Here is a 22,302-nt window from a genome sequence, read left to right as displayed (position 1 = left end):
ACACAAACGATCAAAAAGCTCAAAAGTACATAATACAATCAAAGTGGTTCAAATTATTGATAAGAAACGTCTCGAAATTACAAGAGTACAAGATTCAAATCGCAAAGTACAAGATATTAAATTGTACGCAAGGACGTTCGAAAATCCGGAACTGGGACCAGAGTCAACTCTCAACGCTCGACGCAACGGACTAAAAATTACAAGTTAACCATGTATATAAATATAATATAATATATAATTAATTCTTAAAATTAATATATATATATTATAATATATTTATAATTCGTCGGCAAACAAAGAGCCAAAGCTGGGTGAGCTGTAATTTCAAACTCCGCGACTTGCGGAGTTTGAAGAAGGAAAATGCCGCGAGTCGCGGAGTTCCCCTGGACTCAATTCCCTATAAAAGCCAACGCAGTTCGACGAGTTTTAATATCATAAATCAATCTCTCTCTATATATGTATACGTAATATTTATATTTATATTTTATATTTTAATTTTAATTTTAATTTTAATTTCTAATAATAAGGGTATGTTAGCGAATGTTGTAAGGGTGTAAGTCGAAATTATGTCCGTGTAACGCTACGCTATTTTTAATCATTGTAAGTTATGTTTAACCTTTTTACATTAATGTCTCGTAGCTAAGTTATTATTATGCTTATTTAAAACGAAGTAATCATGATGTTGGGCTAATTACTAAAATTGGGTAATTGGGCTTTGTACCATAATTGGGGTTTGGACAAAAGAACGACACTTGTGGAAATTAGACTATGGGCTATTAATGGGCTTTATATTTGTTTAACTAAATGATAGTTTGTTAATTTTAATATAAAGATTTACAATTGGACGTCCAATAACCATATACACTCAATCGGACACGATGGACGGGATATTTATATGTACGAATAATCGTTCATTTAACCGGACACGGGAATGGATTAATAGCCACTAGAATTATTAAAACAGGGGTGAAATTATGTACAAGGACACTTGGCATAATTGTTAACAAAGTATTAAAACCTTGGATTACACGAGGTCGATAACCTGGTGTAATTATTAAACAAAGTATTAAAATCTTGTTACAGTTTAAGTCCCCAATTAGTTGGAATATTTAACTTCGGGTATAAGGATAATTTGACGAGGACACTCGCACTTTATATTTATGACTGATGGACTGTTATGGACAAAAACCAGACGGACATATTAAATAATCCAGGACAAAGGACAATTAACCCATAGGCATAAAACTAAAATCAACACGTCAAACATCATGATTACGGAAGTTTAAATAAGCATAATTCTTTTATTTCATATTTAATTTCCTTTATTTTATATTTAATTGCACTTCTAATTATCGCACTTTTATTTATTATTATTGTATTTAATTGCACTTTTAATTATCGTACTTTTTAATTATCGCAAGTTTATTTTATCGCACTTTTATTTATCACAATTTCATTATCGTTATTTACTTTACATTAAGTCTTGTATTTATTTTTAATTTTGGTTTTAACTGCGACTAAAGTTTTAAAATCTACAAACCGGTCATTAAACGGTAAAAACCCCCTTTATAATAATAATATTACTTATATATATATTTGTATTTTTATAAATTAAAACTAATATAGCGTTAAGCTTTGTTTAAAAGATTCCCTGTGGACGAACCGGACTTACTAAAAACTACACTACTGTACGATTAGGTACACTGCCTATAAGTGTTGTAGCAAGGTTTAAGTATATCCACTCGATAAATAAATAAATAACTTGTGTTAAATTGTAGCATATTTAATAGTATTTAGTTGTAAAAATAAAGCTATTTTATATACACCTCTGCGCACATCAAGTATTTTTTTGGCGCCGCTGTCGGGGAACTCCGAAGCGAAACGCCACATAAAAAAAAAGAGATTTTTATTAAGTTTTATTTAGTTTTTGTAAAAATACATTTTAAATATTAAAAAATTTTAAAAATTTAAAAACCGAAAAAAAAAAATTATATATAAATCTATTTTTAAGATTTTTATTTATAAAATTATAAAGTATTTCTATTTTTTTATTTTAGTTTTTAAAATATAAGTTTTTATTTATTATATTTTATATAATTATTAAAAACAGAAAAATATATAAAATATAATTTAAAAAAAAAACTACAGAACCTGTCGAACGATATTTGTGCATTTAAAATTTTAACCTCCGTGACTCGCGGGGTTTTCTTGTACATGGCACCGCAACTCGTGGAGCCACCCTGACACGCGTACACAGAAACCCTAACCAACATCATTACGGAGTAATTATTATTATTATTATTTTATTTAAAACCCTAATTAGGTTTTTAGTTTTTAATTAGTTAATTTAAGTTATTATTTTGTTTAATTAGTTTAATTAGTTTAATTAATTTACAAAATTAATAGTTTTATAAAATAAATAATATAAAAATAATATTTTTATAAAAATTGTACTTTTTACAACTTTTAGTATATTTTTATATTTTGTCCTTTTTTAATTGTTTTAGCGTAATTTTTTGTATTTTTCGCTCATATTTAGTTTTAATCCATAGTTTTTACCATAGTTATTTTTATTTCTAGATTTTTAAGCTTTGTCGTAAAATCCCTTAAGTGCTTTCTCTTTAGACTAAGATTTAGGTGCTTTAGAATTTTGCGGCGTCTTTTTAAGTTTTAGTACCTTTTTAAGATATTGCCATTTGGGATATAGTTTTTCTTGTAAGCTTTAATATTTTTAGACGCAACTTTTAATTCTTAGTTTTTAGTTTTTTTTTAAGTTTTAACGCACTACTTTCTTATTTTTATTTTTCGACGCCTTTTACCTATGTATCAATTATCACTCCACTTAGTAATCTCAATTTGCAATTTTAATTTTAAGTTAGTGATAATAATAAGGTTGGGTTAGTCGAGTGTTTTAAAGTTTTATAGTCACTCTTTTTCTTTCTTATTTTTCGACGCCTTTTATTTTTCAACCCTTTTCTTTTTCGACCTTTTTCGACGCGCTCTTTTTCTTTCTCATTTCTCGCCATTCTAGTTTTTAGGACTTAGAATTTTCTCTATTTCTTATCTAAATTTCTTAAAATTACGAAAATTTATTTTACGTGGTTAAATTGATAGACATCAAAATTTTCTGGTTCATAGTAATAGTTGGATTTGTACGTGGACCGGGTTATTGGAGCCAAACAGTACTCAATTATATTGAGACCAAACGAATCCTGCCCCTCTGCTGCATCTTTTGGCTATTCGAAACGTGGGTAAAATTAGAAAAGTCTATTAATTGGATAACTTATATAATTTTTCTTTCCTTTTAAAAACTAATAGGATATTTAGTGAATGCACCGAGCAAGACGTTCACCACCTTTTGTACGTTCACCACCTGTAACCAGATCAAGACATCTAGCAAATATTGTCGCCATTGATTTTCCTTTAGAATCGTCATCCAGTCGACCAAGTACTCCAATTCAAATTTTCGATAATCCATTTTTTGAACCCGACCTCACAATTGAGAATCCGGAGAATATTCAGGGATGATTCATAGATCCTGAACCATTAATTTTTCCTCCAGAACCACCAATCATTCAAACAGAGATTGTTGAGGAACGAACCATTAAATCAGAATCCTCTAGTGATTCAAATTTAACAAATTCAATTATGGAGAATCTGGAACCTTTAAGTATGGATGACCGAATGAGAGCTAAACGCACTGGCCAAGGTCACGCAATTACTCATCCAGACATTAATGCGCCAGATTATAAAATCAAAGGACAAATTCTACACATGGTAACTAATCAATGCCAATTTAGTGGTGCGCCGAAGGAAGATCCAAATGAACATCTTCGTACCTTTAATAGGATCTGCACACTATTTAAAATAAGAGAATTTGAGGATGAACAGATATATCTCATGTTATTTCCCTGGACTTTAAAGGGAGAAGCCAAAGATTGGTTGGAATCGTTACCTGAAGGGGCAATTGATACATGAGACGTTTTAGTTGAAAAATTTCTTAAACAATTCTTTCCGGCATCTAAAGCCGTAAGACTTCAAGGAGAACTTGTTACGTTCACACAGAAACCGAATGAAACTCTATATAAGGCGTGGACTAGATTTGGAAAGTTATTAAGAGGACGTCCGCAACATGGTTTAGACACTTGTCAAATAGTACAAATATTCTACCAAGGATGCGACATCAGTACAAGAAAAGACATAGATATAGCGGCTGGTGGTTCTATTATGAAGAAAATAGAAACTGATGCTTATAAAATTATTGATAACACTGCTTCCCACTCACATGAGTGCCACCAAGAAAAAGATATCGTTAGATCATCTAAAGCAGCTAGAGCCGATTCTAGCCATGACTTAGATTCCATTTCCGCAAAGATAGACGCTGTCGAGAGACGAATGGGAAAGATGACTAAAGATATTCACTCAATACGAATTAGTTGTGAGCAGTGTGGAGGACCACATTTGACAAAAGATTGTCTCAGTATTGAACTAACAATGGAACAAAGAGAGAATATTTCATACATAAACCAAAGGCCTGGAAATAATTATCAGAATAATTATCAACCGCCAAGACCGATTTACAATCAAAACTAGAATTATAACCGAAATGTTCCATACAACAACCAACAAGGTCCTAGCAATCAACAAGTATCCAACAATACTTACAATCAGCAAAGACCTAATTTTCAAAACAAACCACCACAAACCGATGATAAAAAGCCAAATTTAGAAGATATGATTATGAAGCTAGTTGAAACTCAAACGCAGTTTTTCACATCTCAGAAACAAACGAATGAACAAAATGCTCAAGCATTTAGAAATCAACAAGCTTCTATTCAAAATTTGGAATAAGAAGTAAGTAACCTAGCAAGGTTAATAGGAGAAAGAAAACCGGGAAGTATACCTAGTGATACAAATGCTAACCCCCGGAATGAAACAGCTAAAGCCATTACCACAAGAAGTGGTACAACACTTAAACCACCTGAAATACCTGTAATTTCTGATGAAGCTATTCCTACTCCACAAGAACCACAACCTGAACAAGATAAGGAAAAAGAACCGGTAGTTGAAAAGGTTAATGAAGATAACACAGTTAAAGCTAAACCTTATGTTAAACCATACCAACCACCACTTCCTTACCCGAGTAAAATGAGAAAGGAGAGACTTGAAGCCGAGCAATCCAAATTCTTGGATATGTTTAAACAGATAAATGTAAATCTTCCTTTCATTGATGTGATTTCAGGAATGCCTAGATATGCTAAATTTCTGAAAGATCTAATCTCGAATAGAAAGAAAATAGAAGAACTCTCTGCTGTTACTATGAATGTTAATTGTTCTGCAGTGCTGTTGAATAAGATACCAGAAAAACTATCTGATCCAGGAAGTTTCACAATTCCATGTTTTCTGGGTAGTCTTAGTTCAATAGAAGCATTGGCAGACTTAGGTGCTAGTATAAATTTAATGCCGTATTCACTATACGCTAAACTAGACCTTGGAGAATTGAAACCAACAAGAATAAGTATACAACTAGCCGATCGATCAATAAAATATCCTAGAGGGATAATGGAAAACATGCTAGTTAAAGTGGGTACTTTAGTATTTCCAGTAGATTTTGTTGTTCTGGATATGGAAGAAGATTCTCAAGTTCCTCTCATATTAGGAAGACCATTCTTAAACACGGCTAAAGCAATGATAGACGTGTTTGGTAAGAAATTGACCCTAAGTATAGAGGATGAGAGTGTTACCTTTTCAGTTGATAGAGCAATGCAACAACCGCAATATGCAGATGGTACATGTTATTATATTCAAACTATAGATTTACATGCAGAATTGTTAGAAGAATTTCCAGAATTACAAGGAACAGGAGAATGTTCTTTAGGAGAAGGAACTGAACCAATTGATGAAACAGAAATGTTAGCTACACTAATAGCTAATGGATATGAACCAACAACATAAGAAATTCAAATGCTAAAATAAGAAGACAGATATCGATATAAATCATCGATAGAAGAACCACCGACATTAGAGTTAAAGCCACTTCCAAACCATTTGGAATACGCTTATTTACATGGTGAATCTGAATTACCTGTAATAATACCGTCTTCTCTTACTGAAAATGAGAAATCACAACTCATTTCTGTGTTGAAAGCTCATAAACCAGCTATTGCATGGAAGATTCATGATATAAAAGGAATAAGTCCTTCGTATTGCACACATAAAATCCTTATGGAAGAAGGTCATAAAACGTATGTGCAATGCCAATGAAGACTAAATCCTAATATGCAAGATGTTGTTAAAAAGAAATTATTAAACTGCTTGATGCAGGTTTAATTTATCCAATTTCTGATAGTCCATGGGTAAGCCCAGTTCAATGCGTACCTAAGAAGGGTGGCATGACTGTCATTACAAATAAGAAAAAAGAGCTTATTCCTACTAGGACTATAACAGGATGGCGTGTATGTATTGATTATAGAAAATTAAATGACGCCACCAGAAAAGATCACTTTCCCTTACCTTTTATTGATCAAATGTTGAAAAGATTAGCCGGAAATAGTTACTATTGTTTTCTTGATGGTTTTTCCGGATATTTTCAAATTCCAATAGCACCCGAAGATCAAGAGAAAACCACATTCACGTGCCCTTATGGTAATTTTGCTTACAAACGCATGCCATTTGGACTTTGCAACGCCCCTGCAACCTTTCAAAGGTGCATGATGGCAATTTTTCACGACATGATAGAAGAATGCGTGGAAGTTTTCATGGATGACTTTTCAGTCTTCGGTGATACATTTGAATCATGTTTAGTTAATCTTGAACGAATGCTTATTAGATGCGAACAATCAAATCTAGTACTTAATTGGGAGAAATGCCATTTCATGTTTAAAGAAGGTATCGTTCTGGGTCATAAAATTTCAAATGAAGGAATTGAAGTGGATAGAGCTAAAGTAGATGTAATTGCTAAATTTCCACATCCCACCAATGTTAGCGGAGTTAGGATTTTTCTAAGGCATGCCAGTTTTTACCGACGTTTCGTAAAAGATTTTTCTAAAATTGCCACTCCTATGAATAAACTCCTAGAAAAGGATGCTCCATTCATCTTTTCAGATGAATGCATCAAATCTTTTAATATTCTTAAAGAGAAACTCACTAATGCGCCGATCATGATAACACCAAATTGGAATCTACCGTTTGAACTAATGTGCGATGCAAGTGATTTTGCAATGGGAGCCGTTTTAGGACAAAGGATTGAAAAACGATTTCAACCTATATATTATGCTAGTAAGACGTTACAAGGAGCACAAACGAACTACACAACTACTGAAAAAGAACTCCTTGCTATTGTCTTTGCTTTTGACAAATTTGGTTCATATCTCGTTCTAGCAAAAACGGTGGCCTATACCGACCATTCCGCTCTTAGATACCTATTTTTGAAATAAGATGCCAAACCAAGATTAATCCATTGGATCTTACTCTTACAAGAATTCGATATTGAAATCTGAGATAAAAGAGGAGCAGAAAATCTCTCCGCTGATCATCTTTCTCGTCTTGAAAATCCTGAATTAGAAGTTCTAAATGAATCGTCCATACAAGACAACTTTCCTGATGAATATCTATTGAAGATAGATTATAATGAAATTCCATGATTTGCAGACTATGCAAACTACTTAGTTTGTGGATTCCTTGAGAAAGGATTGTCGTTCCAAAAACGAAAGAAATTCTTCAGTGATATAAAACACTATTTCTGGGAAGATCCACATTTGTTTAAAAGTTGTCCCGATGGAATAATACGCCGATGTGTATTCGGAGATGAAGCTAGTAAAATCTTAAACCATTGTCACACAGGACCAACAGGAGGGCATTATGGGCCTCAACTAACAGCAAGAAAAGTTTATGATGTTGGATTCTATTGGCCTACAATTTACAAAGACGCACACCTTCTTTGCAATTCCTGTGATGCTTGTCAAAGGGCCGGAAAAATAAGTCAACGTGATGAAATGCCACAAAATGTCATTCAAGTATGCAAAGTATTTGACATTTGGGGTATTGATGTTATGGGTCCATTTCCAAAATCTCATAATAATCTCTACATTCTCGTAGCCATTGATTATGTATCTAAATGGGCAGAAGCACAAGCTCTCCCAACTAACGATGCACGAGTTGTAGTCAACTTTTTAAAACGTCTTTTTGCAAGGTTTGGAACACCGAAAGCTTTAATAAGTGATCGGGGAACTCATTTTTTTTAATAATCAACTTGAGAAAGTTCTTAAAAGATATGGAGTAACTCATAAAATCTCCACCGCATATCATCCACAAACAAGTGGACAAGTTGAAAATACCAACCGAGCTTTAAAACATATTCTAGAGAAAACCATAGGATCAAATCCGAAAGAATGGTCCATTAAATTGGAGGATGCACTCTGGGCTTTTAGAACAGCCTACAAAACTCCAATTGGAACCACACCTTTTAGACTCGTTTACAGAAAAGCATGTCATCTTCCAGTAGAAATTGAACACAAAGTATTTTGGGCTTTGAAGACATGTAATCTTGATTTACATGAAGCTGGACGTCTACGGTTAAGTCAATTAAACGAATTAGAAGAATTAAGACATGAAGCATACGAAAATTCTTTAATCTATAAAGAAAGAACGAAGAAATGGCATGATAAAAGAACAGAAGTTCAAAAGAATTTAAGGAAGGAGACAGAGTTCTTCTTTTCAATTCACGATTCAAGCTATTTCCTGGAAAATTGAAATCAAGATGGTCTGGACCATTCATAGTCAAAAGAGTTTTCCCATACGGAACAGTAGAATTAATAAATTCAAATGGGATTGAATTTAAAGTTAATGGTCACAGAGTTAAACACTACATAGATAGTCCGATGGTAGTCGACAACGAAGTTAATCACAATTTCGATACCACAGCTAACTAAGTGTGGGGAGAATCAAGTCTTTAAAGGATAATATGTATTTCTGTTAGAGTTAGATTTTCTGTTTTCGTGTAGTTCTCGAAAATGGAACCCGAATGGTCTTTCCCTAGCAGACCCTAAAGAACTAGTCTTCTCCCCCCATTCTGAATTTTTATTTTTTTTTAGGTTTTTACGAAATGAAGACTTCCTGTGAACTAAACCATGGTCTAATGCTACACGCTTTGATCACTAAACGTAATAATGACACACTTCCGAGTGAACTGGTATCAGTAATCAGAGAAAAATTGGACGGAGTAAGAAAAGAATCCAGATGCGAAGATAATAAGTTACAATTTGGTAAAGGAAAATCAAAATCCGCAGCGAAAAGAAGAGCACGACACCTTGAAAAATGTCACAAATGCGGAAAATGGTCACACGAAGGTAAATGTTCAAATAATCTAACTTATTCAAACACCGAATTTGTTACTTTATGCAGAGATGGACCGTTCATATGTTTAGAAGAAAAAACATTAAATGCTCGAGGTTACGCCTATGTAGCCATGGAAAACCAATTAGTCCGACTATCTTATGAGTGGGCTAGAGCATATCACTAAGAAATATATTTCACAGGTAAGTTTGTACAGTTTTCATTTTTATTTTTATTTTTATTTTTAACCTTTTGATAATAAACGCTAATTTGTTCGCTATAAAGTATTAAATTGGTATTCGATGAAATTAGGTCTTGCGACCGAAATTATTGATATCATACAAAAAATTATTACATCAGTGCGAAATTTAACGTTTATTCTTAAGGTATTTATATCTTTAATCAATCAACTCAAAATATTTCAAAAATTCGTCATGAGTAAAATTAGGTCATGGAACCGAAATTACTTTACCGAAAAGAGGGGCGTATATTTTTGATAATATTTGATTGATTAAAGTGGGATAAATGACCAAAAAGATTTTTAATTTTATTTTTACTTTGTTTTTAAAATTAATATTAAAATAATATTGTAAACTTGTTTAAATCAATATATTTAAAATTGTAAATATCTGAAAAATTAATATTTTTAATATAAGTTTGTATGTATAAAAACAAAAATATAATTTAAGTTTGGTGTGAATTTTTAAAATATGAATTTTTAATTTTATGCATTTTAAATTTAAGTTTGGTGTGAATTTAAAAACAAAAATTTACTTTATTTTGCTAAGTTAAAAATATGATTTTTAAAAATTCATCGTAAGTTGAAGACTAGGTCGTTGAACCGAAATTGCTTTACCCGAGGAAGGGACGAAAATTTTTATTATCATTATTTTTAATCTTATTGACTTAAAGTATGCCAAAAAAATTAAAAAATCCAAAAAATCTTAGCTTTTAAAACAACGCTTCAAAAAGACAAATTTTAAAATTTTGTTGAGGGACAGACTAGGTCAACGTACCGAAACGTCCTCATTTTTAAAAGAAACAAAATTTTAAAATTAATTAATTATTTGTTTTATAAGTTAATGATATAAAAAAAAAATCCAATATGTTTGAAAACTTTGGTAAAATTTAATCATTTTTCTACGCTAATCACCCTCAATAATTTAAATTGTTACTGATTTCTTGCAAATGAGGGCATTGAAAGATCTTAAGTGTGGGAAGGGGTTAAATTCTTTCGAAATTTTAAATTTTTTTTAATCTAAACACTTGGTTACCATTAGAAATACTAGTAAAGCAGTAGTTGTATTAGAATCTAGTGCTCTCTGATAATAAAGAACAGCCCTAGTCTTATATACTAACTACCCAATTCTAGTAAAAAAATTTCAAAATTTTCAATTAAATGAACTCAAAATCATGTTTATACATATTTATGAACGATAAAACTAGGTGTTAACACCGAAATTATTGTTACCTTGGAAAGGACATAAATTAAGAAACACCCTAAAACGATTGAATTCATTTAAAATGGAATAAAGGAAAAATAAAAGCCAAGTGTGGGAAAATTCACCAAGTTATCTTAAACATATGTCACATATTTCTGTAACAAATAATTGAAGATACTTTTGTTTTGGACGATTCTAATCAGTTTTACCCGATTTACTGTAATATATTTGAAAGAAAAGATGGATCTACACGATGAATCAATTCATCATTAAAAGGAAGTAAAGTCTTCCGAAAAAGAAACGCGCTTCTTGATTTAGGTCAAGAAGTTGTCGTTCAGACCAGCTGTAGGTTGACGAAAAATCTAGAAAAGTCATCACTAAAATCAGCAGGAAATCCACGGACCTCAGCATCAAACAGGGTCGCCAAGTGGTCAGACTTATCCTAACCATGAGAGGATCTGTCTCGTAAAATGGGGAGGATGCCGTGCAAATTAGCTTGATAAGACTAATGAATCAGATCCCCAGAAAGGATAATCTCCTTAAAAGATCAAAAATCAGCTTTTAAGCCTGATATTACTCAATCCTTGAGATTGACTCTAAAGATTGAAAATTACAAATTCATGGAATTCGATGATATCTAAACTCGAGCTTGAACGAGAAAATATTTTGATCAAAATTAAAACGATTTGTTTTCTAAAAACCCATTTCCAATGCGTTCATTACCATTGAACGTAAAATCCTAGGAATTCACCTGGAATTCATTAGGTCACCTGAACCAAATCGGGTGTCAACCGTAAGAACGGTGGTTGCATAGCATGGTCAAAGACAGGACCTTGTGCCAGACCGAAAAATTATAAGGGTGAGCTTTACTATTGCTCCTACAAAGGATAGTAATTGCGTCCGACACGTTATAGACCATAATTAAAAGTATGTCAGGGGACATTGCCTTAACAGTTGCTTGTTCAACGCTTTCCTTTACAACCGGACGGTAGTTTACCGAAAGGTAATATACGGAGCAAGTATACTGGACGTGTTGCTTTCCTAATACAAGGTTAGCAAGTGGGTGACACAAAACCACAAGTTTTGAGCTAAAATTTTCAAATCTGAAACCCACCAAACCCACAAAAATATTTTGCAAACACCGGTGAAGGGTTATTCCGGAAAACTTATCTAGGGTAAAAAACTAGATTGAATTTTCAAAAAGATCAAATATTTTCATAAAGATCCAATTTCCTTGATGTACAAAGTGTGAAGAATAAAGAAGTGATTCTAGTATTTCAAGACTATATTGCTTGAGGACAAGCAACGCTCAAGTGTGGGAATATTTGATAATGCTAAAAACGAACATATATTTCATAGCATTATTCCTCAAGAAAGACAAGCTTTTAGTTGCAATTGTTCTATTTACAAGTGATATTCGGTTAAATAATAAAAGGTGAAGACAAAAGAAAGATTCAACGAATTGAAGACGCAAACGACCAAAAAGCTCAAAAGTACAAAATACAATCAAAGTGGTTCCAATTATTGATAAGAAACGTCTCAGAATTACAAGAGTACAAGATTCAAAACGCAAAGTACAAGATATTAAATTGTACGCAAGGACGTTCGAACATCCGGAACCGGGACCAGAGTCAACTCTCAACGCTCGACGCAACGGACTAAAAATTACAAGTTAACTATGTATATAAATATAATATAATATATAATTAATTATATAAATTATATATATAAATTATATTTATATATTAAAACCGTCGGCAGACTAGGATCCAAACTTGTGTGAGCTGGGTTTACGAACTCCGCGACTTGCGGAGTTTGTAGTACAAAGGGATCGCGACTCGCAGAAATACCCTGGACAAAAATGCCTATAAAAGCTAACGCATTTTGATCGTTTTATACATCCTAATTCTATCTATCTCTCTATATACGTAAAAAAAAAATATATATATATATATATATATATATATATATATATATATATATATATATATATATATATATATATATATATATATATAATTTATATTTTAATTTTAATTTTAATTTTAATTTCCAATAATAAGGGTATGTTAGCGAATATTGTAAGGGTGTAAGTCGAAATTCTGTCCGTGTAACGCTACGCTATTTTTAATCATTGTAAGTTATGTTCAACCTTTTTACATTAATGTCTCGTAGCTAAATTATTATTATGCTTATTTAAAACGAAGTAATCATGATGTTGGGCTAATTACTAAAATTGGGTAATTGGGCTTTGTACCATAATTGGAGTTTGGACAAAAGAACGACACTTGTGGAAATTAGACTATGGGCTATTAATGGGCTTTATATTTGTTTAACTAAATGATAGTTTGTTAATTTTAATATAAAGATTTACAATTGGGCGTCCCTATAAATAACTATATACACGCAATCGGACACGATGGGAGGGGTATTTATATGTACGAATAATCGTTCATTTAACCGGACACGGGAATGGATTAATAGTCTATGGAATTATTAAAAAAGGGGTGAAATTATGTACAAGTACACTTGGCATAATTGATAACAAAGTATTAAAACCTTGGGTTACACGCAGTCGATAACCTGGTGTAATTATTAAACAAAGTATTAAAATCTTGTTACAGTTTAAGTCCCCAATTAGTTGGAATATTTGACTTCGGGTATAAAGATAATTTGACGAGGACACTCGCACTTTATATTTATGACTGATGGACTGTTATGGACAAAAACCAGACGGACATATTAAATAATCCAGAACAAAGGACAATTAACTCATGGGCATAAAACTAAAATCAACACGTCAAACATCATGATTACGGAAGTTTAAATAAATATAATTATTTTATTTCATATTTAATTTCCTTTATTTTATATTTAGTTGCACTTCTAATTATCGCACTTTTATTTATTGTTATTGTATTTAATTGCACTTTTAATTATCGTACTTTTTAATTATTGCAATTTTATTTTATCGCACTTTTATTTATCGCAATTTCATTATCGTTATTTACTTTACGCTTTAAATTAAGTTATATTTATTTTTAATATTTTACATTAGGTTTTAACTGCGACTAAAGTTTTTAAAATTGACAAACCGGTCATTAAACGGTAAAAACCCCCCTTTATAATAATAATATTACTTATATATATATTTGTATTTTTATAAATTAAAACTAATATAGCGTTAAGCTTTGTTTAAAAGATTCCCTGTGGACGAACCGGACTTACTAAAAACTACACTACTGTACGATTAGGTACACTGCCTATAAGTGTTGTAGCAAGGTTTAAGTATATCCACTCGATAAATAAATAAATAACTTGTGTAAAATTGTAGCATATTTAATGGTATTTAGTTGTAAAAATAAAGCTATTTTATATACACCTCTGCGCACATCAGTACTATTCACTATTTTTGTCTATTATATAATATAGTAATAATCAATTTTTGAACCCAATCCTTCGTATATGCCACATAATTAGGTTGAACATGGAACAAAGCCGCAAAGAAAAAAATAATAACATAATAAACTCATAGTTGAAAACAATTGTTGCCACTTCAAATATACTACTCAATCACGAAATGGATGGCGAGGGATTACCATATACACCCTAAAAGCTCGCTTTCAAATATGCTGCACAACCACGAAATGGATGGCGAGGGATTGCTATTACTTTTATGAATGGCAAACTCTAACGGCGAGGCAATGGTGTACGTATGAATGTGCTCTAAAAAGTCTAGGTTTTCTCATTGATCTTCTATTCTTTTAAGTTGAATCACATATAAATAAATGGAAAATATCATATTTCACCCTAATAAATATATAAATTAGATATTTTCTCATAGAATTGTATTCCAAAGAAACCATTAAAAAGGTTGAAATCCAAGGGGCGGTTCTCAGCCCTTGGATCACTTTTGATCAATGATCCAGATTAAAGCACCAATTAATACAGCGAGGGTATTATGTTCATTTTACAAAAATAGAAATCCTACGTACGAAACAAATCACTCTCGAACGAAAAACCTTCAAAAACCCTAAACGATCCTGGCGATGGCGATTGACGATTATCCAGCGAACAATCAGTCTGATTACGTCATTAACTCTGATTAATTCAGTCGGATTACTTGATTATACGATTACCTAACATCGTTAACTTAGATTGATAATCACTCGTTCACTCCGAATTGCTTAACATACGAATTCATTGATCAATCAATTCATATACACCTTCAATTTAAGCAATGGAACCAGAGAGGGAATACGATATTAGTGATGAAGACATCAACGAAATCCAGAATGATGATGGTATGTATATCGTTTCGTCTTCAATCACATGTGATTAGCTTTTAATGAATTAGTGTTTTTGTGACTTTAAGTAATGTCTTGTGTAAAATCACATGTAATATATTGTAAAATCACATGTGAGTGTTTTATGATAATACATTACTGGGATTTAAAAGTGATTACTGATGAATACAATGAAGATGAAGATAAAAATCAAATTGTTGTAAATTTTTACTCATTTAATCACATGTGATTAGCTTTTAATGAATTAGTGTTTTGTGACTTTAAGTAATGTCTTGTGTAAAATCACATGTAATATATTGTAAAATCACATGTGATTGTTTTATGATAATACATTACTGGGATTTACAAGTGGTTCCTGATGAATACAATGAAGATGAAGATAAAAATCGAATTGTTGTAAATTTTTACTCATTCAATCACATGTGATTAGCTTTTAATGAATTAGTGTTTTTGTGACTTTAAGTAATGTCTTGTGTAAAATCACATGTAATTTCTTGTAAAAATCACATGTGATTGTTTTATGATAATACATTACTGGGATTTAAAGTGATTACTGATGAATACAATGAAGATGAAGTTGAAAATCGAATTGTTGTAAATTTTTACTTATTGAATCACATGTGATTGCGTTATATGATAATACATTATGTGATATGTATATTGTCTCTTATTTCAGTTAAACATTCAATTAACATTGTAATTTGTTTTCCACAGATTATAATTCACCAAAAGCAACTGCAACACGTAAAAACGAAACACCAGGTGGATCATTGTATTATGCACCAATTGTTGACAAACTTTTCTTACCGGTCATTGGTCATAATTATGGAACACTTGATCAATGTGAAGAGATGTATAGGTTATATGCATATCATGCATGTTTTGACATAAGAAAGGCTGGACAAAAAACTGCAAAATCTGGATTAGTGAAACAAAAATATTACTTATGCAACAAGGCTGGCACACCAAAGGAAGTCTACTTTGACACATTACAAGAAACTAAAAAGCCAATTCGGAAAAGCAACATGGAATGCACAGGATGTAGGGCTAAAGTTAGATTCGACCGGGTGTATGGAACATATACTTTCGTTCTTGCTGACTTTGAAGAACAACATAATCATGAGTTGCTACCGATAGAATACAGACATTTAAGTAAAAAGGAAAGACAAATGAGGTATGCGGAGAAGTTGTTTGTATACCATTCGACAGTATCAAATATTGGTCCAACAAAGGCATACGAAGTTTACAGCAATATGAAAGGGTATGAAAAAAATGTTCATGGAACTGTAATTGACTTCAGAAACGATATTTGAATGTGTTTATCAATGCAACTGATTCTCAAATGCTCGTTAACAAATTGGAAAAAAGGAAAAAATATGTTCCTGGTTTTTCATTTGAGTACAAGCTTGAAAAAAGTCAATTACATTCCATTTTCTGGGCGGATGAAGTTGCAAAGTGCAACTACAAGGAGTTTAGTGATGTTATCTCATTTGATGCAACATATAGAACTAACAGGTATGATACCTGGTTTTTACAGCTTCTAATCACATGTGATTGACAGGTTGTTTGGCTTATCTGAGTTTCTAACATTGTCTTTTTGTTAACAGGTACAACCTCAAGTTTGTACCATTTACTGGAATAGATAACCACCGTAGGTGTGTCACTGTTGCTGCAGCAATGATCAGGGATGAAACAGTCGAGAGTTATAAATGGCTACTTAATTGCTTCATGAAGACATTCGGGAAAGAGCCAAACATGATTGTGACAGATCAGGACAAATCAATGGCGATAGCCATAAAAGAGGTCTTTAAGACGGCAAATCATAGACTATGCATGTGGCACATTATGCGGAAGGTGCCATCAAAGGTATGAGTTTTGTTATTGAAGACTACATGTAACTAATCACATGCGATTGAAATGGTTAATGATACATATACATAATTTTCTTAATATGAATTATTAACCAATCAAATGTGATTACAGATTCAAGAAGCAAATCCTAATATTGAAGACAAACAAGAAAAAGACTTCAAGAAGAGATTTGATAAAATTGTGTGGAATATGTACATAGAACCAACTGTTTTTGAAGAAAAATGGGAAAAGTTGATGGACGATTTTTCATTGAAGAATGACAGTTGGTTCAAATATATGTTTGATATTAGATCAAGTTGGATACCAGCATATTTCATCGAAACTGAAATGTTTGGTTTGATGCGAACTACTTCAAGATCAGAGAGTGAAAATGCTTTTTTTTCACACTTTACAAGATCTGCATCAAATCTGTTGACTTTTATGGACGGCTTTGAATCTGCCATGTTAAAACAGAGGTCAAAACAAGAATCTTTGAATGTACAGACAATCAAGAAAAACCTAAAATTATTAACGTTGCTAAGAATTGAAAAACATGCATTGAAGGTATACACGGATACAATTTTTCTGATTATTCAACAAGAGATTGTTGCAGCTTTGTATAAATGTTCGTTAGATAAAATGGACAAAGAGGAATACACGGAAATATTTGTTGTTAAAGAGAAATTGGAAAGTGAAAGGAATGCTCGAATGAAGGGAAGAAAAATGAAGGTTCGAATGAAGGTTCGAATGAAGGGAAAAAAGATGAAGGCTCAAGTATGGAGGATAAAAGGGAAGGCTCGAATGAAGAAAAAGAGTTCTTCAAATACAAGGTAAACTAATTTACATATTTTTTCATGTATAGAATAACATTTGTGTAATAGTTTGAATCTCACTTGTTAAAATAGTTTAAATAGATACTTATCACTTGTGATTAACTTATACATCAGTTGTCATATTTAAATAGGTACTAATCACTTGTGATTGGCTTATACATCAGTTTCATACTTTTTATTATTATAAAGGTACTTCATAACCGCCAAGATGGATCAATAATATGTACATGTAGACACTATCTACGATTTGGTCTTCTTTGTAGACATTGTTTTTGGGTATTGTGTGATGACCCGGGAATTTTCGACCAAATTTAAACTTAATCTTATATGATTTCGACACGATAAGCAAAGTTTGTAATGTTGAAATCTCATAAACATTGAACTGTGTTCATACATACAGTTGACCTTTGAACTATTTATATGGATTCATTGAACCTTTGACCACATCCGACGATTAACGAACAATCATTTATAAATAAATTTAGGTATATGAAAATATGTGTAGATATATATATATATGATAACATGAGAACTTGAATTACATTAATGAAGTATTATACGATTTAATTTCTGGAAGTAAAAATGTAAGATAATTTACGATATACAATAAAAACTTGATATTAAAACATAATATTTTGAATATATATATGATTTCGATACATAACTATTACTATATGAATATTTTAAATGTTTAAATATTGAATATATAATGTATATTATATAAAGATGAAAAATTACAAAACTAATAATATGAATGTAATTTCAAGTTATAATATAAGTAATATATTAAAATTGTTATTATTACAATCAATATTAAAATAAATAGTAATATTAATACTAATATCAGTATTATGAATATTATCATATATTGATATAAAAATTGATACATTTGATTCAATATATTATTACTACTATAAATATTATGGTTATGGTTATTATTAGTAACAATAGTATAATTCGTATTATTGTTATTAATAATATTATTGTTATACATCTATGGAATTGATATCATTATCATTAGTAATATTATTATTATAAATTTGTATTATCACTATGTATAATATTAAGAGTACTATTATTATAATATTTATATTTATAGTTATTAATAATATTAATTATAATTTATAAAAATAAATGTGTAGATATAATAGATATACATATATATAGATGGGTATATACAAAAATATATGTACAAAAATATATAATAGACATATGCTGTATATATACAAAAAAAATATAGGAAATCAGTATTTATTATATCTAGATTATTAATATAATTAAAATTATTAATTAATATTATCATTTATATAAAAACCACGCGAATTAGGGATTAATTCTGTTTAATGTATCCATCAATCTCTATCAAGAGTTTGTTTCTGTCTCTAACTAGTGTACCATCGTTTTCCAATCAAGATAGAATCCAAATTTACGTTAGCAATCCCTTTCACTTTTATTTTTTTTTTATTTATTTTCGGTACCTGGTAAACATTTCTGTCGACACTCAAATCATATGTAAACCGATTGATATCAGTTGATAAAGGGAACCATTTGACCTACACTATTAACTATCAATTACAAGTATCACTTAAAGCTTTCAATTTGGTCGATTTTTATCAAAAAAATTCAAGAACACGGTCGTCACCCCTGTTCTTGTACATTTAATTCAAAAACTCGATTTTTGTATTTAAATTCAAATTCTATAAATGTAGTTTGGTTAGAAATCTTTTATTTCAATTATCTGTAAAATCTCAGAGTCCATTTCCTTCTAATGATCTCAAATTTTGAAGTCAAACTTATTTATGAAAAAGTCAAATTTATTGTTCATCCTAAAATTCGAATCCTGTGTGGTGTTTCAGAAATAATTGAAGTGGCATAAAGTTTCTCCGCACAATTATAAACCTTTTTCATGTTATACACTTTGTCTAAAACATCTTTGAAATTCGAAATCGAATTTGGGTTGTACATCTTGTAACTTTTCTGCTTCAGCTCCTTTTCGTTTGTTTTGAACAACTCAATCAAATAAAGAATGTTTCTGTCGTGTTTAAAGGAATCCCTAAACCATTAAAGTTTTATGTTTACTTTGATTAAACTCTTTGGTCGATTTAGTCATGGTGAAGATGATGAAATAATAGGAAACGGGTTATATTTATTAAGGTAGCAAGTATAATCAGAAAACAGGCAGTAGCCCAATGGTAAAGGGAGGTTGTCGGGTTACGAGAGGTCACGGGTTCGAGGCTGACTGGTGCCATTTTTTTAAAAACCCATTTCTATGGAGGTAGTTACCTTATCTTTATTATTATATTTATTATTATTATTATTATTATTATTATTATTATTATTATTATTATTATTATTATTATTATTATTATTATTATTATTATTATTATTTATTTTTTTTTTTATTGCTATTGCTATTATTACTTATAATTGTTATTATTACTAATATTATTATCATTACTTAGTATTATTGTTATTATTATTAACTAATATTAAAATGTGTAATATTATTATTATTATTATGATTATTATTATTATTATCACTATTATGAACATAATACAATTTATTATTACAAATATCATTATTAGTATCATTAGTAGTAAAAGTGTTATTTGTATAGTTAGTATTATCAGTATTAAAAGTATCAATATATTAAATCTGTCATTTTTACTAAAATTAGTATTATCATTATTACTACTAATATTACAAAGTATCATTATTAGAATCATCATTTAAACATTAAAATAGGTATTATTATGATTACAAAAATTATTATTAAAATTATTATTATTAAAATTACCATTATTATCAAAATAGTATTTCAATAAAAACTATTTGATCATGCATATATTTTCCGAGGGAAAATACATCCACAAACAACAATATGAGATGGGTTTTTTTAGGCGTCATCGTCGTTAACCTCCGGTCCGGTTACCGTGATAACCCGTACCCGAGATGATGATCTCGGGAGGGTGGCTAACGAATTGCCCGCCGGTCGATAGTCGGAACCTAACGACGACAAGAGGGAGAAAACCCTACAAGATCCGTAGGTAAAAACCCTAGATCGTGAGAGATCGTGTAGTCGCCGTAAAGAGGCATTTAGCGTGAGATGCGAAGGGCCGTATGCGATGGATGCCGAATGCGTTGCGGTGGAAGGGCGTGTGAACTTGATGTAGGTTTTGCCCCATATTTATAGATGGGAATTAGGGTTTAGATAACTTGTGGACTAAGTCAATCTTAAGCCCTAATTAATAAACCCTACGCCATCAAGTCCCCCAAGTTCGGTATGCTATTTTTGCCAAGTATCGTATAGAACTTCTCATTATGCTGCGGAAAATAAGTTCACATGAGCCTGCGCAAACAACTGTGCGTAAACCCGCGAACAGATTCGCAAAGAACCGCATGCAGAGTGCGCAGGGAAACCGCGTGAACAACCATGCGTAAAACCGCATGAAAATTGCGTCTAAAGTCGCGGACAACTGTGCGCAAAGTGTGCGTAACCTGGACAAAAGCGCGTGGACAGTTGCGCAAGCGCGCGAACATCTGCGCTAAATATTCATGTACTTAAACTGCATATAACGAATTAAAAGCTCAATAAGATAGATAAACCTTTGATACCCGCGTGATTGCGAGAGTACGAGACGTCATGTTGCGTCTCTCAACGAGAGCACCACTTGATCATGCATATATTTTCCGAGGGAAAATACATCCACAAACAACAATATGAGATGGGTTTTTTTAGGCGTCATCGTCGTTAACCTCCGGTCCGGTTACCTTGATAATCCGTACCCGAGATGATGATCTCGGGAGGGTGGCTAACGAATTGCCCGCCGGTCGATAGTCGGAACCTAACGACGACAAGAGGGAGAAAAACCCTACAAGATCCGTAGGTAAAAACCCTAGATCGTGAGAGATCGTGTAGTCGCCGTAAAGAGGCATTTAGCGTGAGATGCGGAGGGCCGTATGCGATGGATGCCGAATGCGTTGCGGTGGAAGGGCGTGTGAACTTGATGTAGGTTTTGCCCCATATTTATAGATGGGAATTAGGGTTTAGATAACTTGTGGACTAAGTCAATCTTAAGCCCTAATTAATAAACCCTACGCCATCACTATTATTATTTTTTTTCCTCTTATCATTATTATCATTTTTTATTAAAGATATTATTATTACTATCATCATTAATATTAGTATTATAATAATTATTATTATTCTTATTCTAGAAACTATTAAATTGCAAATAAAAGAAATTTGTATAAAATATAATTATTACATAAGTATACTAATATTACTTAATAAAGTGTTTAACTAATATAATATCATCTATATTGATATAACGTTAATTAATTTATATATCAAATAAGTAATATAATATATTATATATATTAATGAAATTTCATATAAATATTAATCTAAATGTATAAAAAAATAAATATAAACTTGTTCGATTTCGATTATACATTTTAATATATATACAAATGATATAGGTTCGTGAATCCGAGGCCAACCATGCGTTGTTCAACATAGTTATATGTATTTT

The 22,302-nt window shown here is 31.3% G+C and overlaps 1 protein-coding gene across 1 annotated transcript; it reads left to right on the top strand.

Moving 5' to 3' along the window:
- The first annotated feature begins 15,015 nt into the window (after window positions 1-15,015).
- LOC139887918 (protein FAR1-RELATED SEQUENCE 5-like) lies at window positions 15,016-17,767 on the top strand. The gene is made up of 5 exons (XM_071870965.1): window positions 15,016-15,079; window positions 15,797-16,290; window positions 16,383-16,597; window positions 16,690-16,948; window positions 17,066-17,767. Exons 1-5 carry the CDS (start codon window positions 15,016-15,018, stop codon window positions 17,765-17,767), a joined length of 1,734 nt encoding a protein of 577 aa, XP_071727066.1.
- The last annotated feature ends 4,535 nt before the right edge of the window (window positions 17,768-22,302 follow it).

Source organism: Rutidosis leptorrhynchoides, chromosome 2 (genome assembly GCF_046630445.1).
Source record: "Rutidosis leptorrhynchoides isolate AG116_Rl617_1_P2 chromosome 2, CSIRO_AGI_Rlap_v1, whole genome shotgun sequence".
In the NCBI taxonomy this organism is placed as follows: Eukaryota; Viridiplantae; Streptophyta; class Magnoliopsida; order Asterales; family Asteraceae; genus Rutidosis; species Rutidosis leptorrhynchoides.
The sequence above is the reverse complement of the archived record's forward strand: the minus strand, read 5'-3'. Positions and strand labels throughout refer to the sequence as shown.